We start from the raw sequence: 25103 nt of genomic DNA, 5'->3' as shown, positions 1-25103 counted from the left end.
GGCTTTCAGGAACTAACTTCTGCATCAGTGAAGCTACATCTTTACCGGGCAGCGTCAGTGCTCAGGTAGCCTGAGCACCCCTCTGTTTCCAGCTGTGTCCCAGAAGGATGGATGGACTTTGGAGGCCTCTCACTAAAGCTAAAGAGTTACTCCTGTGGGGATTCCTAAAAAAAGTGGTTAGAGAATGTGTTGTTTGTGTGATTTTGGAAGTGGTACAATTTCCAGTAGTGAAATGGTTCAAGATAGAACCTTGAAAGTGACATGTAGCAGAAGTAGAGTGAAGGAAAAAGTCTCTTGAGGAGGCAAAGGGGACTGAGAGGTCGGGGTCTTAGGTGGGTTGCCCATGCCCATGTGGGTGTGAAGTTAACAAGACTAATGACTGTAGCTGAGAGGGAGAGGGAGACTGTAAGCCAGAAGAGATGGCACCCATGAGGGTAGACTGATACAAGCCTCTAAGATTCTTGCCAGAGAAGAGAAGTAGAGTAATTGTTTACTCTACTGCTGTGATTGAAGTAATAGAAGGGAAGATGGGATTCATTTTGATAGTCTCTAAATGAACTTGTACTGTGTCAGTGCTTCTTGGACTAGGAAACCCGGGGGTCTGTGGATGCATTCTCAGAGCGCAACAGTTTACTAGTGAATTTTTAAAATTTGGATCATTATTTTAATGGTAACCTAAAAGTTGACTTCAGTGCCCAGAGTTGAGTTTATTTGGAATTCCACCAAGTAGTCTTATACATTTAAATGAAATTATAGTAAAAATAATTTAAATCAACACTATGGGATCATGAGAACTTGAGAAAATTGGCTAGATATTATCTAAGATTCCTTCCAATTCTAAAATACAGTAATTCTGTATACTTTCTTGTACATAGAATACATTAATTTTTAGGTATTACAGTCCTCATTTATTTAAAACTTTAAAAATATTCTACATGTACACATTCGGTAAGGGATAATTAGAAGATCTTTATTTTCTTAAAAAAAATTAATCACCTACAAAGTTACCACCTGGAAACATTCACTGTTAACATGTGATGTCTCTCTGGATTCATTTTTGTATTTTTTTCTCTCTCTCTGTATCTATGCATATTATATATGTATGTGCATCTCAAAGAAGTAGGAAAAGAAGCTTTTTAACTGAAAACAGGGTCATGCATAATCTATTATGCATGTCTTACCATGTCAGTATGTATATTCCTATGTCATCATTCCTGTTAGCTGCATGTTATTCCATTATACGGATTGCCGTTATTAATATAGCCAATCAGTTCCCCATTTGGGACATTTAGATTGTTTCTAGTTTTTCACTCTGATATAACACCTACCAATAAATATCCTTCAATAATATATATTTTTAGTACTATTCCAATTATTTATATATCTCATTACCAAAAAAAGTCATTCAATTTGATCATAGCCCAGATATAATCTGGAGTCATTTATTTATGATTATCTCTTTTTTTTTGGTAAATATTATAGCTTTCTTGGCTTAAAAAAACACATGTATAATAAAATAATCTGTGTTTTTGGTAGAGTCCACAGTTTTCCAAACTGCTTTCTTTGGATCCTGAAGGTTTCCTTCGGTAGAGCTTTCCCCTCTGCTTCTCTTTTGTCTATTTTCTTGTAAGAGATTGTTTGTTTAAAAAAAATAGTTTTAAGAAAACAAACACAATGATTTAAACCACTGAGCCAGTCCCTGGTTAAGATGTGAAGTTAAGTTTCATGATTAGTGGCAGAGATGGGATATCCTATATGCCATCCTATATATCCTTACTCCTAAAAAGAAATTTAGAATAAAACAAACCCAAAAAAGTACTCTAACCTGGTATCTAGATTGCTTACTTGGAACATATTTTCAACATGTCCTTTATTTGTATGTTATCTTTTTTTATTTCCACTTCAACAAATTGGAATTAAAACATGTTAGAAGACACTAATCATCAGCTTAACCAGTAATTAGCATTGATGAGTAGAGAGAAAATTTAAGGCAGCTGCCAAGTTGACCACTAAAATGAGGTTTGATTTGCTAGTATTTGTCATCTGCGGGACTTTATAATTATAATAATAGCAGTGTAGTTGCACTCTGATGGAAAGTTGACAGTTAACTTTTTCTACTCATCAAACTTAGGAATAATTCTGAAAGTTTCTAGTTTCTAGTTTCCAGGTAATTTATCATTCAAGTGATTAAAAGCTATTTTGGGCCACAATTATGAACAATAATAAAATTTTACATGTGGATGACATTAACACAGTATTTCTTTCTTTTTGAATTTCCAGGGAAAGACTACTATTATTCTAAGGTGTCTTGACAGGTAAGTGTTAGGTTAACCTCTAGACTACATTTGCTTTTTCTTGTTGCGTAGGGCAAGTTAGAATCTAAAAGACATACGGAAAGAGAATAATTTTGAGGCCGAAACAAAATATTTTAATTCTTAGTGAATCCTTATTATGGCTTTTACAATCTCCTTTAAAGATAAAACCAACAACAAGCAAAAAGAAATTGTACAGGATTAATATTGGATTTCCTTATTTGGGGGGAGAAATTAACATAATTACTCAGTCTACCATAGTACTTGCTTATTTTGGCTCTGCTACTCTGATATTTAAACTTTTTAGTTCTATCTAGTTCATGACTGTTTGAACATTAATTACAATCTTCGAATTGCTCATGGGTATACTTTTTTTTTAATTTATTTATTTTTATTTTTGGCTGCATTGGGTCTTCGTTGCTGCGCGTGGGCTTTCTCTAGTTGCGAGCGAGGGCTGCTCTTCTTTGCGGTGTGTGGGCTTCTCATTGCAGTGGCTTCTCTTGTTGTGGAGCACGGCCTCTAGGCATGTGGGCTTCAGTAGTTGTGTGGCTCTCGGGCTCTACAGCGCAGGCTCGGTAGTTGTGGCGCACGGGCTTAGTTGCTGATCTTCCCAGACCAGGGCTTGAACCCGTGTCCCTTGCATTGGCAGACGGATTCTTAACCACTGTGCCACCAGGGAAGCCCTCTCATGGGTTTACTTTTGAAGCACATTATTGGTCTTTAAACTGTGCATGTTACCATTTGTTTTATATACTTCCTAATCTTCTATACCATAGAAGCATGCCACCAGATTAAGATTTAGGATCATGATTGGTAGGTGTTGCAGGAAGTTGATAAGGAAAGTCTTGTTTGTTTGTAGCTCTCATTAGCTAAATGATGCCTACGTTTGAACCGTGATTTCAGATTGAGAACTGTATAAAAGTCTTTCATTGATGTTGCCGTTAAATTGATAGTCATTAGGTTCCCAGCTCCCCACATCAAGGCTGAGCACAAACCTGCTGTCAGTGCTTCCCACGTGGCCTGCATGCAGAGAGCTTGTGCCCTAACATGGCCACCAACACTGCCAGCACCTTCTCTACTCCCCCAACAGTGTTGCTAGGTGCTGCCACTACATGCAGGTGCCATTATGCTCTGCAGTTGCTACTAAAGATGGTATTTTGAAGGCTTATTTAATTTTTGTATAAATTCTTAATCATTTTTATCTCAATGTGTTATACAAGGTGTAACTTCTCTACTAATCAAAGTTTTTAAGAGGAAGCAAAAATAAATCAGGTAAGATGATAGCGTAAGAAAATAATTCCACCCATGATGGTAATACTACCTGTCTTTTATTGTGCAGGGATGAGCCACCAAAACCAACCTTAGCCTTGGAATATACATATGGAAGGAGAGCAAAAGGACATAACATAGTGAGTGTCTTTTTGGTGATGCTGCGCTACACATACATGGAGAAGTGAGGATACTGACGTTGTATTTTATATTTTCCATCTTACCTACAATCATTGCACATATCCAGCTGTACACTTCATAGCTATGTACTTTTTAACTCAAATGCAACTCAGCACATATGAAGCCAACCTAACTGTGGGGAAATATTTTGGCCTTCTCATTTGTTATGTCTTAAAATGCTTGAATTGGATTCCTTTGTAACTTTATTGTACAGTTTTTTGGCATATTTTCTTCTTTCAAATGAGAATAACATCGTGAGTTATCTTCTGTCTCCAAAAAATCTGCTAAAAATATGAATTTGACCTGTAGAATATTTATGAAAAAATACTGGTCAAAATCCAGATTATTAGCATTTTTACAAATACATCTTGAAGTTGGTAATGCTATTTGAGACCACAGGCCCTAATTGGCTATAATCCTGTTTTCACTGTGTTAGTGTATCTACAGAGGAAAATTAGACATTGTTCAGGGTACAGGGAGAACTTATAGTGTATGTTAGAGGAATAAAAATTCCTAAATGGAATTCTGTTTTGGAGTTCTCATATGAAAAAGAGGTCTTTTAAAAATAAAATTAGATGTACGGAAGAACAATCTAGATTACAGTAGAAGGTCCCATATCTCCCATAACAGAGGCAAATTTTTATAGATTGATCCAGTCCAAGTGTTTGATTATTAGACAGTGTATATAAACAGTTAAAATGGGCTGTTGCTGCTTCCTGGATTCACCAATGCCAAGCTGGTTATTAAAACTGTGAAATTAAAAAGAGGAAAGAAAAAAAGTAATATATTGAGATGGGGGAGGACTTTATTTTTGTGACTCACATGAATTTTGCATGAGTGATAAGCCTAGAAATGGAATTATCCTTTTCATGGGAAACTCTGAGACAACTTTCATAAGCTTAACTTTTAAGAGCTCTAAAAACTTTTCTTCATCCAGTTGTGAATCAAGGGAGATTTTCCAATGCAAACTTATTTCCCCCACAAACGTTAATGATTCAAATAGCAACTGCAAAACAATTTTAATGGTTGAGATAACTTGTCAAAAATGCAAAATATATATATTCATCTAAAACTGCTTTAATGACCACCTGCCTCTTCCAAGTTCATGGTATTAGACACATAAAAACTCATGTGATTCTTTTTCACCTATTTGTTTCTGTTAAACTTTGTGCTATCAAGTTGGGCTTTTCCATATTCATTCAAAGATGGGCTTCACATCTTTCTCAGATTTAATGTCTCCTAAAACTTCTAAGTGGAAGAGCTTTATCAGCTCCTCACACAATCTTGGTGTCCTGAAGTTTCCTTAGTATCTGGCCAGAGGCAGAGATGCCATCAGCTAGCTGGTGGTGTAGGAGAGCTGTCATGGAATAGATGGTCTTATTTCCAAGCTACCCAGCCCTTTGGCTGCCCAGCCCTTTCAATCCCCTAGTGTTGGAGTCCTCTAAAAAGGGAAACAGTTGTTGAGTCTCTCCTTGTTCCCCCACCTACCGCTTGTATGGCCAGTGCCAACCGGTTACATTCCCCAGGGAAGTCAGGCACAGACCAGCTGCTTATATACTATTGCCCAGGAAATCCCAGTCTGCAGCCCGGACTGCCACCTGTTCTTCCCGTTTCCTCATGTCTTGTCTGTGTGTCTGATTTATTTTGTGAGCTTCTGCCTCCCTCAATTAGGATGTTTTCCTGTTCAACTGTTTTATTTCTATCTAAAATTATAATTGTTTTCAAAAAGATAATTCCAAATGTGTTCAATTTGTTAATTTTATTTCTAATTTGAGTGAGTGTCCGCTACATGTGATATTTACAGAATTGGGGCACAGTTTAATGTCTTCTATTAGGTTAGGGTAGAATTAGGGCATTTAGTACACATGTACATTCTTAATGTTTCATTTTTGTTCTTTGGAATAGAGGTTTTGGTGCATTTTGAGGGATGGAATAGAGAAAGGAAAAAATTTCCTTTCCTTAACTTTCAAAAAATTGCCAAGAAATGGTCTTGAGGACTATAATATCTTGTATCCATAATTATTACTGGCTGGTACTAATGAAATATAAGAACTATTTAAAATGTAAAAACATCAAAGAACATTAATTTGAAAAAACCCTGTTTTTTCAGCCAAAAGATATTGCTCATTTTTGGGAACTAGGTGGAGGAACCTCTTTACTGGATTTAATCAGCATACCAATCACAAGTGACACCTTACGGTAAGTGTGGCCAGCTCCAGGAACAGTTGTTAGTAAGTATCCAGTGGAGACCACAGGATGAATATGAGTAGGCTTTTGTGAACCAGAATTTGCAGGGACGGTTTTATGTTGCCTACAGTTCACTTCCTTTCTATGTGCTTAAACTGTAATGCTGTCAGAGATTTTAAAAGAACCAAGGTTCTGGCCTGTGCTGAAGTGAAATAGTTGGCATTCCAACTAGTAACATATTTTGCAAGCCTGCAAACAAACAAAATACGTCAAATAACACTTGGGCAATGAATTCACTTGGCAAAAATAAATTTGAAAACAATTATTTCTAACACCCATCCAAGCGTGAGCTAATTCAGCCCTGAGTTTTTCCTGCAGCTGGACATTATGTCTACTTTGAATTTAATGCTAATTAATACCATTGAAGCTTCATCCAGGGGAAGTCTATGAGTCAGAGGAGGAAGAAAGTCTCTATTTGCTGACCTAAAAGAAACAGAACCTGAGGGAAAACCTCACTCTTTGGTGGTGTTTTCCTAACAATGACTCCCACACGTGGCCACATCAGATGTGGAAAACTGTCATCTTAGCCAAGGAAAACAAAATTTTTAAATCTGAAATATCTTACTCCTGTCAGAGTTTAACACAAACGGTTGCTGCTGCCTGGACCAAATACAAAGGGCTTGACAATTATTTGTTAAATTTCAGCAATTAAGATCTTTAGAGTATGGAATTATTTCTTGTTAACAGGATAATTGTTTTTCTATAACTAGCCGGTAATGTTGGCTTTATTTGTCCAGTGATTTTTTTTCTTTTAAAGAAATATGATTTACTGTCTTTTACTTATTACAAACGTAATATATGCTCATATGGAAAACCTGGAAAAATACTGAAAGGTACATAGAAAGTAAAAGCATCCTCAATCACATGAAAAAGAACTATCAACATATTGAGGTATTTCTTTCAGTGTTTTCAGTGTTCATAAATATACTTTGTACAGGTATGGGATATTGTATGTATGTAGATTTAGATCTTGCTTTTTATAACCACCGTTTTCCCCGGACATTACTTTTCAGAATCATGGGATTTTACAGCTGTATAGTTTTCATTTGTCCTCCTTTAACAGAGACAAATAATCGAAGCTGCCTGGGAATTCGGGCGGCTCACGGTGGTGTGGTTGTGAAGAGATGGCGCGGACGGGGAGGAGCTGAAGGACCCAGAGCTGCCAGCCAGCCTGGCCTGAGGCTGGCAGGACTGCAAAGGCCGGGAGCAGCTCTTACCTGGCCCTGACTTGCACTTCACCTTGCCATATTACCTCACTTCCCTTCTCTAGACCTCACGGGCTTGTAGAAATTCTGGTTTCTGCAGGAAGCCAAACCTCTCCAGTTTCTTTAATGCCTCACTTTGTGAGTCCTTGGTCTTCTTTGCCTGGAACCCCAGGGCAGCTTGAGCCTGCTTTAGGAGAGAAGAGGGGTCAGGGTTATGATGAACAGAGGGCAGGGGCGCCATAGGCCTGGGTCCAGAGTAGCTTGCTGAGTGATGGAAGAATTCATGGAAAGCATTTCACTCCTCATGTAGCTGCAAATCTCAGAGTGTTTTGTGGCTGGAATTAATTTGACATATAATTTCCTTATGTTGGACGAAGCCCAGCGACCTCAGCAGCCGTACCAGTGCTCTTAGATACTGTTTATCTTTAAGATGCCTGTTCATAGAATAATTATAGATGCACTGAACATTTCCACAGACCTTAGATAATTTGTAACAGAGCATTTCCTGTGGTCCACTTCCCTGTTTTAAAAGGTCGTGTTTAAAAAAAAATGTTTTTAGCTGTCATTTGCTATGAAGGTAAAAGTAACACAGATATTTCCAGTGCACTGGAAACATAAATCTTAATCTTAGAAAAAAGTTGAATAATCCATTTCTCCTTTGCTTAAAACAAAGTTATTTTCATTTGGAAAAAATGATAAATTTTATGTTATATATATTTTACCACAGTTAAAAAAAGTTCAACCATAGTCCTCTCTTTTTTAAACATTAACCATACTAAAACTCTGAAAATATAGTATCCTCACTTATGTATATTCTGTTACAATTAAGCAAAACTGGTTCTGAGCTTATTAAAATGACATAGATGTAGTTGGCTAGAGAATTTAATGGCTCAATAATTTTATAGAAAATCTTGCTAATTAATGTCTAAAAAGACTACTTTCTGGATTTAGACCTATAGTATAGAACTTAGCCACTGTTCTGCTTTAATTACACAACACAGCTGATTTGCTCAAACTAAGCAAAATAACTTGACTGTATTATAACTAGCATGTATTATAATTCCTTGCTATATCTACTAGCAGAATGTTTGCCCTGTTGATCAAAAACGTATTGGCCCATGATTATGGTTCTACATACTTATTATGACCATTTTCTGAAATACTCCTATATTTGTTTGTTCGTTTTTTATTGTAAAATATCATAACATAAAATTCAGTTTTAGCCATTTTTAAATGTACAGTTTAGTAGCATTAAGTATATTCACGTTGTTGTGCAGCCACCACCACCATCCATCTCCAGAACATTTCATCTGCCCAAACTGAAACTGTACCCAATAAATAATAACTCCCTACTTCTCCCTTCTCCAACCCCTGGCAACCACCATTCTAGTTTCTGTCTCTATGATTTGACTACTCTAGGTACCTTATGTAAATGAAATCATATAATACTTGTCCTTTTGAGTCTAGCTTATTTCACTTAGCATAATGTCTTTAAGATGCATCCATGTTGTAGCATGTATCAGAATTCCCTTCCTTTTTAAGGCTGAATAATAGTTCATTGTATGTATATACCATGTTTTGTTCATCTCTTAACCCACTGATGGGCATCTGGGTCATTTCCCCCCTTTGGCAATTGTTAGTAATGCTGCTATGGACATTGGTATACAAATATCTATTTGAGTCCCTGATTTCAAAACACCCAGAAGTGGAATTGCAGGATCCTCTGATTTTTTGAGGAACCACTGTACTGCTTTCCACAGTGTCTGCTGTACTATTTTATATTCCCACTGGCAATGCATCAGGGTTCCAATTTCTCTATATCCTTACCAACGCTCGTTATTTTCTGGGGGGTTTTGTTTATTTTTACTTTTATTTGTCATAGCTATCCTAATGGATGTGAAGTGGTATCTCATTGTGGTTTTGATTTGGGTTTCTCTAATGATTAGTGATATTGGGCCTCTTTTCATATGTTTATTGGCCATATGTATACCTTTAAATAGAGAAATGTGTATTTGAGTTCTTTGCCCTTTTTAAATTGGGTTGTTATTGCTGAGGTTAGATTTACATGAACATGAGCACACATGCATGTGGTCACAGTGGTGGTGTGTGTGGTGGCCAGGGGTGTGCTTTCAGAGAGGCAGCAAGGTACAGCAGAAAGGCACGTGGCTCTGGATGTAAATACCAGCTCTACAATTTACTAGTTATATGAATCTGTGCCTCAGATTTCTAATCCATAAAATGGCCGTCATAACATCTTCAAGGAAGTGGTGTTGTTAAGAGTAAATAAGGTAGGTAGTCCTCCTAGCAAGGACCATCAGTAAATCTGTTTTCTTCTCCTTCACCAGGTTGTTGCATTGTTGCTGCTGCTGTGATTATTATTTTTGCTTCCCTTCTTTGGAGCACACAGCAAAAGTGGATCTAAATATGGCATTGTTGGACCCAATTACTTGCCGATTATTTGAACTGGATTATTACTAGTTCAAACAAAGACTTCAGTTGTGACACTTAAATATCACTAGGGAAAAGCACTAGAATAAATAAGGCTATAATTTTGGCATTTTTTTCTTAGGACATTGCTGGGGTTTTTTTCTTAAACTATAGTGTTATTTTTAGAAAATAAATTTCGGTATAGTATGGCTTCAAATAGTAATTATTTTGACTCTTTTTTTTTTTTGAAACATGTTTTTATTTCTTTAGGACATTTTCTATTGTTCTTGTTTTGGACCTTTCCAAACCTAATGACCTTTGGCCCACCATGGAAAATCTGTTGCAAGCCACAAAACTTCATGTAGATAAAGTGATGATGAAACTGGGGAAGAAAAATGCTAAAGCAGTTTCTGAAATGAGACAGAAGATATGGAGCAATATGCAGAAGGACCATCCAGTGAGTTACTGTTGGGATTATCCCTAGAATTCTTAGCCCCATAAACAGTTAAAGATAACATCACAAACAGCTTCTTTAGATTTTTATGCATGAGTTGAAATTCATTTCATGTAGATGAACCTGTTCACTGGAAAATTATAGCAATTTAATAAAACCTCAGTAAGGGCAAAACAAGGAAAAAGATTTCATATGTCTTCTTGTTACACATCTACTGTGATTGTTATGGCATATTACACCAATCAAAAGGAATAGAGTTTTAAAGCAGTAGTTTGATACTGATTTTATAATCTCTGTAAAATGAAGATAAAAAACCAGGTTGTACAAATGTCACCTGGCAAAGGCTAGATAAGACTACAATTTTAAGCAAGGAATAGAATTTTAACAGCCTTTACCGTCACTATACTTTACATTCATTTAGTGTCTGTCACATAATCAATATCTTTTTATCATCTGATAATTAATTAAACTATAAACTTGCAATATGATAACACAAGTAAGTCCTTTATATACAATCATGAATGTCATCTTCTAGAAAACCAAGAGCAGTATTTTATATTGCCCAGAGTTTATGTGAGTGCGTTTTACAAAGGTAATATCAGAACAAAACTGATAGTTTATGGTTCCCATGTATAAATGTTATTGTAACAAACAGTTAATACGAAATAATAAAAAAAAAAACAGGAAGGTGACATATTTAAGAAAATAAAAGGATACAACATGAAGAATAAATATAGTTTAGGGAATTGTCATTTCTAGTTTTATGCTTGAGAAATGTATTGATAGTTTAAGAAATTCAATATTGAAACAACCTTTATGTCAAGCAAACAATGTCAACATTATGGGAAGATTTAAAATGATATAAGTGGAAATTGATGAATACATAGTAATAAACAATTATAATGAATCAATGAAATATGTTTGTTAACAGGATCGTGAATTAATTGACCCATTTCCAATTCCTCTGGTCATAATTGGAAGTAAATACGATATTTTTCAGGTAAGCTCTTCCACTTCTAGTTGAGCTTGTTGTACTTGCATGCCTAGGCTTTATAGGAGAGGAACAAAAGTAATAATGAAATGAGAAAAATGACTCTGGGAGGGAGAGGTCAAGGGGTCACACATCTTAAAGATTTTGGAAAAGAGGATATAGTTGGGAAAGAGAAAATAGGTAAGGAACAGTAAATACAGTGGAATGGGGATATGGCAGAAGATTTAGAAACTGAATCCAGTCCAGTCACCAAGGGACAGGGCCTATGTCCCAACTTTTAAAGCTAAGAAAGTAGAAAATTGGTTTCTTCTTATCTTTGCTTGTCAGAGAATCCGTGGGGTATTCCGCACTAGAAAATGTGTGCTTATATCTAAATTCTGTTGAGCTAAGTGTTTAAACAAGGAAAGATCTGGTAGCTGCAGCTCTAGAAGGCTGCAGCTACTGTTCAGCTCTCTATAGAAACAAATGCCAAGGTAATGGAATCCTACTCAAGGTATGTTCCAAAAAATAAATAAGAAAATCTGTTTCTGTATTGAATAATTTGCACCTTTCTGCTACAGACACTAGTTGTCTCAACTTTTTTCTTTTTAATAACATATTTCTTCAGGATTTTGACTCTGAGAAGAGGAAGGTAATATGCAAGACACTTCGATTTGTTGCACATTATTACGGAGCATCATTAATGGTTTGTACGTTTCCTATCCTTTGGGTTTGAACGGACAGTAACAAATTTGGAAAGATTAACAGCTTGGTGCACAGTTATAAATGCTAATGCTTTTACTAATGCATGTCATTCTCTCCTTTCCCATTGCCTCAAAACCCTCTTGTTACAGAGTGTTTATAATGTATTTCTAGAACACACTCTGCTAGATGGCCTACCATTTCTTTGAAGCAAAAGTTCTAAATTTCTAATAGCCATAAACCCCCATCAATATTAAAGAGATAAATTGGTTGTTTATTTATTTATGTTTTAGTTTCCCCTTAAAAATTAGAATCTATGTTCTCTTAAAAGAGAAAAAGACTAACAATTTTTTTAAAACTTAAATGCTGTTTGTTGTAGAGGTTAAAAATATGAACTTGGGAGTCATGCTGCCTGGGCAACCATTTACTTGTCTCAGACAAGTCACTTAATCTCACTGAAGCCTCAGTCTCCTGGTAAAATGGACAAAACAATACCTTCTTCATAGGGTTGTTGTGAGGATTAGTAGCCCAAGTACTGCGAAATGCTTAGCACAGGGTCTGACACAAAGTTCAGTAAAGGCTGGTTCTTTGTTTTTGTTTTTGCGGTACACGGGCCTCTCACTGCTGTGGCCTCTCCCGCCGCGGAGCACAGGCTCCGGACGCACAGGCCCAGCGGGCACGGCCCATGCGCCCAGCCACTCCGCAGCATGCGGGATCCTCCCGGACTGGGGCACGAACCCGCATCCCCTGCATTGGCAGACAGACTCTCAACCACTGCGCCACCAGGGAAGCCCAAGGCTGGTTCTTATAATTACTGTTACATCATCTTCCACAGCAGGACCAAATGTTGCTGGATATCCTCTAACACAATAAAACATAAACGCATTTTTTATTAAAAAAAAAAAGGAAAAACTTTCTTCCCATTTGAATGGTCTCTTTTTCCCTCTAAATCAGAGTGCTCAGAGAAACCTGTAGAAAACATGGCCTAGTCCCCAGCCTTCGTGGCTAGTATATTAAGATGAAAAGTAATAAATATGATCTGTATTTAAAATTTTTATACTTTTCAGAATGCTCCAAATATATTTTATTATGTATTTTCTTAAAAATCATTATCTTTTATGTTTGTACTGTATCTGCTTACATATTAGGTTGACAGAGTACTTTGGAAATATTCTTTTTTTTAAATTCTTTTTCATATTCTTTTCCATTATGGTTTATTATGGGATATTGAATATAGTTCCCTGTGCTGTACAGTAGGACTTTGTTGTTTATCCATTCTGTATATTATAGTTTGCCTCTGCTAATCCCGAACTCCCAATCCAACCTTCCCTCACCAACCCCCCCTTGGCAACCACAAAAATATTCTTTATTGTTTTGAAAAAGATATGACGAATTTAAAGTAAATTACTCATTCAGAGTACAGAAGCAAAGACCATGAATCTTGTAGTTTCTTACTTTCACCACTAGATAAGGCCCCATACTTACTTCTGGTTAGCTCGCTGAGGGAAATCCCTGTCTTTCTTTAGGAACAGATCACATTTGATGATCCATCAGGGCCGGTCTGGTCTTACGGATACAAATTTAGGTGAAGTCAGGTCAACCCAGGCCACAGCAGGCCTGCAGTTAACCATGGTTCAAAAGACCCTAGAAGGTCAGGGACTAGGGAAAGGATTTGAGACTCCTTCATCTCAGCTTTCAGTAAGCCAGAGGGTTCAGAGGTTGGGGTTATAAGAGCACTCTGGACCACCAGCTTTTCTAGCTTCCCACACCAAGAAGAAAGCAGCCAGAGTTATCAAAGCCCCACCTTTCAGTTTCACTTCCACTCTTACCCTACAGCCCAGACTTGGGTACTGCTTTACAAGGTTCAATGATACTCAGCAGTCTTTTTTTTTTTTAACACTATAGTTTATCCTTTATAATTCAGTCAAGAATACTGGTTTGATAATATGAGCAATCTAATCAAGTTAACAAAAACAAACAAACAAACAAAAACATTGGTAAGTAGAACCAGATTCAGTGGAGAGCCAACAGGATGTTAGGGGACTTAGTATTATGATGTATGAGGAACAGTATAAAATTATATTCTGGCATCAGGATTGTGATAACACTCTTTAAACATTCGAAGGACTGATCCACGGAAAAGGGATTAAATATATTCTTTGTTTTCTTAGAGTCAATAACAAGGAATCAATAGAGCTTAGTTCAAATTAAGAAAGAAATTTCTAATGCTACCATTATCTGAAAATAGAATGAGTTGCTTTTGGAGATTATGAGTTCCCAGGCATTGAGTTCATAAGTAAAAGCTCTACAGCTATTTCTGGAGGATGTTTTCAAGGCAGTTGATGCAGTAGATGGGGGTGGGGTTGAGTTAGAAAACTTCCCACATCCTATGAAAGACATTTGTGACGAGGTTTTTTTCCTCACCATATAGGGAACATAATAGATAATATAATAATGATGATGATGAAAACTTGTGTTTTTAAAATTCAACTAAAGTTTTCATATTAGAAAATTGTCTCAGTGGAAGCCTAAAATTTTTCAATTTTTAAAAATAAATGTATCAGGGGCTTCCCTGGTGGCGCAGTGGTTGAGAGTCCGCCTGCCGATGCAGGGAACGCGGGTTTGTGCCCCGGTCCGGGAAGATCCCACATGCCGTGGAGCGGCTGGGCCCGTGAGCCATGGCCGCTGAGCCTGCGCGTCCGGAGCCTGTGCTCCGCAACGGGAGAGGCCACAACAGTGAGAGGCCCACGTACCACATGCATGCATGCATAAATAAATAAATAAAATCTTACATATTCACATGAGTGTTCTCCTTTGAATGTTTTCCCTGGAGCCTGTTCTTAATCCAGAATGAATATTATCCTGAAAATTGAACTCTGTACATTATAATTACATCTCATTTTGGTTCAAGATTGTTTTTCCCACTTTCATACATCTTGGTCATTCTTATTTGGCTGGGTGACTTTGGTATTTCCAAAAATCAAATTAGTCTTAAAAGATTTGTAGGGTAACCATATGTCCTAGTTTCACCTGATTTCTCAGATTAATGATTAATAGTAGCCACCCCGTTTCGTTCTCTAAAATGTTCTGGTTATGATCATTCTAGTTATAGACCACCACTGAGAATATTCAGTAGCTTATTTTGCAGGTTCCAAAGGCAATTCAGAAGAGAAGTTAAAAAAAGGTGTTAGTATCAGTATCTGTTGGACTAATCTGCAACTCCCACATTAACTGCTTTGAAGACAGTCATATGCCCTTAGATGAAAAAGTTATTTATGATGCATACCTCCTACTTTTTTAACCAACCAGATTGCATTTTGGCAATGATTACGATCCATTTGTGGGAGTAGTGGAAATGATCAGTGCATAAAAACAAGTCTATTCAATATCATGCACTCATGAAGTTTGAAGAGTAAGTTAAAACAAATTTACTGAGATTTTTCTTTCCCTTTATTCAAAGGTTTTGTTTTGCTTACTGAAACACAAGTATTGTTGGACAAATAGATAGTATTCCTCTCTGCAATCTGTACTTGTTCAAAGCCATATTTATTTTACCTGTTTCTGTGATTTGAAAGCAGAGCATGTAATTTATTCTCCTGATTTATTTTCTTTCTAGTTTACCAGTAAATCAGAAGCTCTATTACTAAAAATACGTGGAGTTATTAACCAGTTGGCATTTGGCATTGACAAAAGGTACTGTTAAAATATTTTTTAAATATCTTTTTATCTTTTTTTTTTGCTGTTGTTATTGTCTCATCTGATTATTGTTCTCACAAGTCTTTTGCTTCTTGACCAGGAAAGTGCCTCAGATGACTGTTCTTAGAGATAATTTCATATTGTCTCCTGCTTCTTGTATTGTTTAAATATTTATCAAATTTTACAACTAAAATGTTATATAATACTTAGTTTGAGACTAGACAAAACAATGATACTATTATACTTGTTTCCCTGATTTCTTTTACTTCTTTTCCCTCATTTCAGTAGCCTTCCCGCTATTATCACTTTTTTATATTGATTAGAAGTGGAATCAATCATTTTAGTGTGTATTTTTCTTAACCTTGCTACTTTCCTTGGTTTTGATTTGAGGTAATTTGGGTCTGTCATTTTTTTTCTCCTATAATACATTTATTAGTGCTCTACTTTAATTTTTGGAATCATATTAATATTCATTCATTCATTTTGAGCAATGCTGTCACCAGTGGCTAGATATAAAACTTGGCTCTTGTATTTACCATAGAGAGTGGCAGGATATTTGATTGCTAAACTTAATTGGATTCTTTTTTCTTCTCATCCATGTAGCAAATCAACATGTGTGGATCAGAATAAACCACTGTTTGTCACAGCAGGATTGGATTCTTTAAGTCAAATAGGTTGGTGAACTTATTAAGATTGTTCAATGGTTTTTTAATTGCTTATTGATTTTGTCCTACTCCCTGTTCACTTCATCTCCAACATCTCCTAACTCTAACCATCATTTCCGGTTTCATCATTGTTGCTGTTATTCTTTGTATACACAGTATTGATGCAAAATGCATCACATTGACATATTTGTGATAGAAGGGATGTTGTCACATAAGAGACTGATTTCTAATCTATATTCCACTATATCTATATAGATCTATATATAGAAATCTATATATAGATTTCTAATCTATATTCCACTAAAAATTTTGCATGTATTTTCTTTCCCTCACTGATTTCCAGATACTTTTAAATTTTAGCTCCTTGCGTTTAGAAGAAAACCAGAAGCATAGAGTGGTCAGGAAATTCAAAGCTATATATTATGGGCAATGATGAAAAATCTGAGATTCAAGTGTTGGAATAAATCAAAAAGAACACAGTTGTACTAACTAGGTATGCCTTAATTTTTCATTATGAAAAATTGCCTCTCATCCAATGGGATGTGTTTCCTAAACTTACAGATGTCCTAGACTCATGAAGCAAAAGAAATTTCAAGCGTTTATGTAGGCAAGCTCCTTATCTTCTCACAGAAGCTATTTTCATTGTGGAGATTCTCAGGCCTAGCAACTCTATATGCTGGGGTTGGCATAGTTGGGTTTTAACACTCTAACAGACAATAATTTTCTTTTTTATTTCCCATCCCCCGTTACTCTTACAAGCTAAAGTTGACTTGACTTCGAATGTAGAGATATTTGTCATGAGATTGTAGATTGAATTGGAATGAAAAGAATAGAGGTATTAATGAGTGATTATAAATACTGATTTTTATAATACTTATTATTACCAACTTAATTTCATTAGCAGTGAGAATCACTGTAATGATAGATAATGCTGATGGAAATCTTTTGCCCATGTAAGTAGTTGGAGGTCAGAAAAGGGTTGAAAAATACTGAATTTAAAAAATCATGGAGGGACTTCCCTGGTGGCACAGTGGTTAAGACTCCACGCTCCCGATGCAGGGGGCCAGGGTTTGATCCCTGGTCAGGGAACTAGATCCCACATGCATGCAGCAACTAAGAGTTCACATACCAGAACTAAGGAGCCCGCCTGCTGCAACTAAGACCCAGTGCTATCAAATAAATACAATAAATTTTTTAAAAATCATGGAGCTCGGACCCCATCAAAATTAAAAACTTTTGCTCTTAAAAGCCCATGTGATGCCGCGGAGCGGCTAGGCCCGTCAGCCATGGCCGCTGAGCCTGCGCGTCCAGAGCCTGTGCTCCGCAATGGGAGAGGCCACAACAGTGACAGGCCTGTGTACCGCAAAAAAAAAAAAAAAAAGCCCATGTGAAAAGGATAAAAAGACATGCTACAATCTGGGAGAAAATATTTTCAAACTACATATTTTACAAAGGACTAGTATCTAGAATATATAAATAACAGTAAAAAAAAATCCAATTAGAAAATATGCAAAAGAGGACTTCCCCAGGGGGAAGACTCCACGCTCCCAATGCAGGGGGCCCAGGTTCAATCCCTGGTCAGGGAACTAGATCCCGCGTGCATGCATCAACTAAGAGTTCACATGCCGCAAGTAACAAGTCCACATGGGGCTTCCCTGGTGGGGCAGTGGTTAAGAATCCTCCTGCCAGTGCCCGGAACATGCGTTTGAGCCCTGATCCGGGAAGATTCCACATGCTGCGGAGCAACTAAGGCCATGCGCCACAACTACTGAGCCTGCACTCTAGAGCCCGTGAGCCACAAGTACTGAGCCCATGTACCTAGAGCCCATGCTCTGCAACAAGAGAAGCCACCACAATGAGAAGCCCATGCACCACAACCAAGAGTAGCCCCCGCTCGCTGCAACTAGAGAAAGCCCATGCACAGCAATGAAGACCCAATGCAGCCAAAAAAAAAAAAGTCCACATGGTGCAACTAAGAAGTCTGCCTGCCGCAACTAAAGATCCCATGTGCCACAATTAAGACTTGGTGCAGCCTAGATAGATAGATAGATAGATAGAAAGAAAATATGCAAAAGACATGCCCAGATATTTCACTAAAAAGGATATACAAATGGCAAATAAGCACATGAAAAGATGTTTAATATCATTAATCATTAAGGAAATGCAAATGAGATATCGCCACACACTTAATAGAATAGGTAAAATAAAATATAGTGATAACACCAGATGCTTGTGAGGGGATGTGAGGAAACTGGATCACTCATACATTGCTGGTGGGGATGTAAAATGGTACAGCCACTCTTAAAAACAGTTTGATGGTTTCTTATAAAACTAAACTTGCAGCTACCAAATGACCTAGAAATTGCAGTGTTGGGCATTTATGTGGGAGAAATGAAAACTTATGTTCACATAAAAATCTGTACACAAATGTTCATGACAGCTTTATTTGTAATAGCCCAAAAGTGGAAACAACCCAGATATCATTCAACAGGTAAGTGGATAAACTGTGGTATATCCCTACCATGGAACACTACTCAGCAATAAAAAAGAACAAACTATTGATACATACAGCAACTTGGGTGAATCTCCAGGGAATTATACTAAATTTTAAAAGCCAATGAGAAAAGATTACGTACAATATAATTCTATTTATATAAAATTTTGGAATGAAAAAATTTTAGAAATGGAGGAAAGATTAATAGTTGTCAGAGGTTAGGGACAGAACTGTAGGTAGGGAGGTAGGGGGAGGAATCGAGGAGGTAGGTGTGGTTATAAAAGGGCAACACAAGGGATCCTTCTGAGAATGGAACTGTTCAGTATCTTGACTGTGGTAGTGAATATATGAACCTACAAAGGTGATAAAATTCTGTACAATACACACACACACACACACACACACACACACACACAAATGAGGACAAGGAAGAGATTTGGGAAATCTAAGTAAGATCGGTGGGTTATATCAGTGTCTTACTCACCAAAGTGGTAAGGAGGCCCTGAAAGATCAAGAGTGAAACAGTCTTAGTGAACAATGTAGATGCTAGAATAGAAAGAATGACAAATCTCAGACTGTGGGTTGAATATTGCCAAGAAGTGGCAGCATATTTTCAAATTTTTCATATTAACTTAATTTTTTTTTAAACACTGTAATTGTTTTATTTTTCAGGTTCATTTTGAAAGGCAGTATTCATTAGGGTGTATATTTTGGCAGTTTTTTAAGAGGGACTTTTTAAAAATTTATGTATATTTATTTTTGGCTGTGTTGGGTCTTTGTTTCTGTGCGAGGGCTTTCTCTAGTTGTGGCAAGCAGGGGCCACTCTTCATCGCGGTGTGTGGGCCTCTCACTATCGCAGCCTCTCTTGTTGTGGAGCACAGGCTCCAGACGTGCAGGCTCAGTAGTTGTGGCTCACGGGCCTAGTTGCTCCACGGCATGTGGGATCTTCCCAGACCAGGGCTCAAACTTGTGTCCCCTGCATCGGCAGGCGGATTCTCAACCACTGCGCCACCAGGGAAGCCCTAACTTAATTTTAAATTAACTTATACAAGCGATACCTAAAGACATTCTCCATATAAAATCTTGAAATAGTATATATTAGGATCAAGTTTAATATTCCAGACCATTTTCTATATATGTGAATGTGGTATAGAAAAAACTTTTTTTGTTTTTTAATGTAATTTTTATTTTACATTGGAGTATAGTTGATTTACAATGTTGTGTTAGTTTCAGGTATACAGCAAAGTGATTCAGTTATACATATATCCATTCTTTTTTCAGAGTCTTTTCCCATATAGGTTATTACAGAATATTGAGTAGATTTCCCTGTGCTATACAGTAGGTCCTTGTTGATTGTCTATTTTATATATAGTAGTGTGTATATGTTAATCCCAAATTCCAAATTTATCCCTCCCCCACCTTACCCCTTTGGTAATCCTAAGTTTGTTTTTGAAGTCTGTGAGTCTATTTCTGTGTTGTAAATAAGTTCATTTGCCTCATTTTTTTAGATTCCACATATGATATCATATATTTGTCTTTCTCTGACTGACTTACTTCACTTAGTATGATAATCTCTAGGTCCATCCACATTGCTGCAAATGGCATTATTTCACTCTTTTTTATGGCTGAGTAATATTCCATTGTATATATGTACCGTATCTTTTTTTTTATTGGAATATAATTGCTTTACCATGTTGTGTTAGTTTCTGCTGTAGAACAAAGTGAATCAGCTATATGTATACATATATCCCCTCCCTCTTGAGCCTCCCTCCCACCCGCCCCCATCCCATGTGATGACCCCATGCTCTAGGTCATCACAGAGTGCCGAGCTGAGCTCCCTGTGCTATACAGCAGCTTCCCACTAGCTGTCTATTTTACACATGGTAGTGTGTATATATCAGTGCTACTCTCTCAATTCATCCCACACTCCCCTTTCCCCACTGCGTCCACAAGTCCATTCTCTACGTCTGCATCTCTTTTCCTGCCCTGCAAATAGGTTCATCAGTACCATTAGAAACAACTATTTGTTTTAATATAATTGTATCATTCTATATCATTTTGAAGTTTTCCTTTTTCCATATTAATGCTACATGTAAGTCTGTTTGGTACTTTGACTGCTGGGTAGTGTTATAGAGCATGGCTGTGCATAGTAATTTAGTTCACTATACCTCTATTGATGGACATTTCGGTTGTGGCCAATTTTTCACTAATACAAGTGATGCAGCCATGTGAAATCCTTAATACATGTATGTAGGTGTTTCTAGGGTAAACACCCAAAACTGGAATTGCTGGTTAATAGAGTGTGACCTTTTTTAGTATTTTCATAGTATTCACTAGTGCCTTATTACTCTCTGATTTAGCTGTCCCAATTTGCATTCTACTCATTAGCACATAAGAATAACTGTTTCCTTACACATTCATGAACACATGAGAATATCAAACTTTATATTTTTGCCAAGCAGCAATTTAAATGTGGGGAAAGAGAATTATAGTTTACTCATTACTCTATCTCCTCTTCCTCTGGTACTAGAATCTGCCCCAGTGGCCTTGCTACACTGGGTTGGGGTAAACTTTAATAGTGACTACAGGAAAGGAGAAATGAGTGATCTAAGATTTATATTTTTATAAGTATCATCTGTTTTATTGATAGAGTTTGTAATGTTTTAGTCAATGCAGTCATTTGGAGTAAAACTTCCAATTTTAGGATCTCCTCCCGTTCCTGACAATGACATTGGAAAGTTTCATGCCCATTCACCAATGGAATTGTGGAAAAAAGTGTATGAAAAGCTCTTTCCACCAAAGGTATATATTTCTAATTCTTTTAAAGCAAGAATTTTCAGCACTATTCAACAGTTATTGGGAAATGTTTCAGCAGGCCTATTATAGTAACTTTGTTTTCTACTCACATGCTCAAAAATCAATTAAACATTTGCTAAAAATCTACTGTATATGAGGCACTGTGGGGTTTAAAAGATGCGTAAGACACAGTTCTCACTCTGCTTCCAAACAGAGCTCTCGCTGGTTGTTAGAGAAGGGAGAGGCAACATCTGAAAGACGAGGGAGAGAGGACCTGGGGGAATTTGAACTGACGCTCAGCAGCGAGGGCCAGCTGAGGAACGAGAACTTGGCTTGCAGGGTAGTTGATAACCCTGCATTGAAGGTTTTGGACTATGGGCATGAAATGATTTGAAGAATTGTGATTTCAGAGTGTCAACACATTAAAAGATGTCAAGGACCCTGCAAGAGACCCTCAGTATGCTGAAAGCGAAGTTGATGAAATGAGAATTCAGAAGGATCAGGTATTATCCTAAACATTTATTTTATTTCATCTTAAGTTTTATCACAGAAATATCCTTAGAATTCCATAAATTTTTCTCAATTTAATTTTTTACTTTTAAAATTATTTAAATAGTACATCTTCACTATATATTAAAAAATTTTGATATGCATCAAGAAGGAACTAAAAATCACCTATCATTCTACCACCCAGAGATGACTTGGTGTTCACATATCCTTTTTGGACTTTCCAGTTTACTTTATGTTGAAGATGGGTAGTGATTCTTACCTCACTGTTGGGGAGACACTTCCATAATATTCTTTTGTTTGTGGGATTATTTAAAAGGTTTTGTTTTTTTATTAGGACATTTAGATGGATCTATACTTTTCTTGTATCAGAAAAATTAAGGACTGAAAGCACACAAACGCAGTTGACAAAACCCAGAGTCTCTCAGGAAAGTGATTAAAAGTGGAGACTGCTTTCCATATATGCCAGATAGCACCATTTGTGATACACAGTCTAATGTAAGAATGCAAAAGTTGGTAAACTCATCATGGTCCAATATTTAGATTTTCCCAGATCTCCTTTTAGTTTGATAAAATGAGTCACTGTACAGGACATGCCCTTACTATAAGCACAGTAAATTGAATGCCCTGACCACCTCTCAGGTGGGATTTACAGAGCTGTGTAACTTGGGCAGTCACATTGTTGCAAGGATAACCTGAAAGCAACCACCCACTGCAAGCGGGGACCAGCGTCTTTTTCTCAGCACTAGCCTTTCACCTTCAGGGGCTCTAGAATAAGTAAGCAAAACGTTTAAGTACAGAAGACTTTTGAAAAATATGTCATGAATATTTAGAGGGTGTTTTAGCTGTAGCAAAGTAAGAGGCATGTTGTAGGGACACTAAAATGACCTCATGTAACCCTTATTATGTGTGCAGGTTGGCTATAGAGATTAGTTGGAAGTCATCTCTGAATTAATATTTATCTAGGAGTTAATGACTAACTGCCATTGTTGATAAGAGTATCTGTTTATATTAGATAGTGAGCCCTTTTTTTTACACACACACACACACACACACACACACACACACACACACACACACACACACACACACACACACACACACACACACACACACACACAGAGACACATATTGTTAAAGCCCTAGAGTATTTCTGAGCATCATGAGTTTTCACATTCAAATACATCTTCCCTAACTGACCTAAAACCATATGAATTTTGAGTGGAACTGGAAAGCAGCCCCACAATATCTTTCTTTACTCAACCCTTGTACCTCACTAATTCTACATTCTCTTGACTGAGAGATTTTTTTTTTTTTAAACTCACCTGAAAAGTTATAATATCCTAATTTTGCCTCTTTCATAGTATTTTATTCATGGTATCTTAGTAGATGAATTGATTTTCGTTTGCACGTGTAGTACCTTAACATAATTTTATGCTTCTGCTTTAAAAGTCATGCTAATGATTACCAGTTGATGCTCAATTATTTTATTGATGTCCATTTCCAAATTTTGACATTCTAATATCCAAAACTTTAAATTTATATCTTCTCTGTTTGCTGTCTGTAGAAGAGAGAAACCACTAGCACAGAATCTCAAAGCAATGCCCTCACCATTAGCATTGGTAAAAATAATTCAATTAAAGAAAGTCTGTGATAACTGATTACTGTTTATTCTTTATGAGCAAACAATCTTTGAAACCATAAGTTGCTGGTAAGATAACTGGTGAACTGAGCTAACTTCATTAGAAGAAATAAACGAAGCTATAAAGACTGCTTCAGAGTTAATACTATAAAAAATCCTTCTGAAGTCTTTATACAGTTTTGAAACTTTCAACATTTAAATTTTAATAACTTAGAGTATAGGTATGAAAGAGACAATCTGCAATTTTTTTCTGAAAATGAGAATCTAATTTTCTTTTCCTAGCGAAAATGAACTTGTTATGTTAGCCAAAGGGCAGTGATTGCCTTATCTTGCAGAGTAACCACTTTTTGCTTATCTGAAATAATAATATACTTTGTACACTTAGACATTGAACAACATGTAAGAGGCCAGGAGGCAATCCCCTTAGATGATCCCTTTTGCAGGTCAGTCATCTCATGCAGGATATTCACCCCCACTAAAAGTTATCTCTGTTTTATGAATTGTGAAAGGAACATCATATACTCATTGTGAAAAAAGTCAAGACATGGAAGTGTATAACAGAAAATGGAAGTGTCCTGCCCTCTCTCCACCTATTTGCCTTTTCATGTGGTACATAAGACCACTGTTGTTTTTGCTGGCTGCCTATGAAGTCAAGTGTGAATGAGCACTGATGTATTTAATCAGTCCTTACTGGGAGATGTCTAAGCCATTTCCAATTGTGTGCCACTATACACAGCTCAGTGAATATCCTTCTATTGCTATTCTTCTGCTCTTCTCTATTATACTTATTGATAAAATTCTAAAGGTACAATCACGGGTCAAACGATATGTACATTTTAAACATTGACACCTTGCTGACTTCAACCACAATTTGACAAGAGTTGAACAGCAAACATTTAAAAATAAGATCACTTTTATATACTTAAAGTATGCCAAATGCTTAATTTTGTTAGTTGAAAAACAACTTGTATATACTATATAGTGTATATTTTGTCTGAAACTTTAATAAATTCATCTCCAAGTGCTGCTTTGGTGACACGGAAACTCTGAAGACTGCATTTCTAGAAAATAAATCCTAAGTATAATTATTTATAAAACAGTTGGCAAGAAATTTGGAGAATGATGATGTTATAAAGGATACACTGTTAACCCAAAAAAATGCTAAGGCAGTTTTAAGGTGCCTAGTTTTAAAATTTAAGTTTTTTTGCAAGTAACACATATTTTTGTTTTAGGAACTGGAACAGTACAAAAGAAGTTCTTCCAAGTCTTGGAAACAAATTGAGCTTGGTTCCTGAACCTAATGCAACTAGAGGGTATTTATTTCTTCTTTTCCAAATACAAGTAAGATTATTTTATTACTTAATATTATATTAATAAGTGAGGAAAGTCTACATGTGTAATTTGTTAAAGGAAAAGTGGAATTTCTTGTATTAGTGCAACTTCCTGCATACTTTTAACTCTCTTAAAAGGGAAAAATTTGTATAATTACATGCAATATTTTTTTTAAAATAAAAAATCTTGCAGGACCTACCTTTAA

General features: G+C 36.5%; 1 protein-coding gene across 3 annotated transcripts in view; it reads left to right on the top strand.

Annotated features, from left to right (window-relative positions):
• The window catches only part of DYNC2LI1 (dynein cytoplasmic 2 light intermediate chain 1), a 45375-nt gene extending 20272 nt beyond the window's left edge, over positions 1 to 25103 (top strand). Inside the window, exons 3-14 of one of the 3 annotated variants that reach the window (XM_067703112.1) lie at positions 2281 to 2315; positions 3652 to 3721; positions 5872 to 5960; positions 9911 to 10097; positions 11026 to 11094; positions 11693 to 11770; positions 15383 to 15459; positions 16066 to 16136; positions 18583 to 18618; positions 21326 to 21423; positions 21828 to 21920; positions 24799 to 25103. In XM_067703112.1, coding sequence (XP_067559213.1) covers positions 2281 to 2315; positions 3652 to 3721; positions 5872 to 5960; positions 9911 to 10097; positions 11026 to 11094; positions 11693 to 11770; positions 15383 to 15459; positions 16066 to 16136; positions 18583 to 18618; positions 21326 to 21423; positions 21828 to 21920; positions 24799 to 24861 — 966 coding nt within the window. In that variant the 3' untranslated portion in view covers positions 24862 to 25103. The remainder of the gene's footprint in view (positions 1 to 2280; positions 2316 to 3651; positions 3722 to 5871; positions 5961 to 9910; positions 10098 to 11025; positions 11095 to 11692; positions 11771 to 15382; positions 15460 to 16065; positions 16137 to 18582; positions 18619 to 21325; positions 21424 to 21827; positions 21921 to 24798) is intronic. The other 2 variants (XM_067703113.1, XM_067703115.1) reach the window with 2 other exon arrangements.

This window comes from Pseudorca crassidens, chromosome 14, assembly GCF_039906515.1.
Source record: "Pseudorca crassidens isolate mPseCra1 chromosome 14, mPseCra1.hap1, whole genome shotgun sequence".
NCBI classification, from domain to species: domain Eukaryota; kingdom Metazoa; phylum Chordata; class Mammalia; order Artiodactyla; family Delphinidae; genus Pseudorca; species Pseudorca crassidens.
This window is presented reverse-complemented; position numbering and strand designations above follow the sequence as displayed.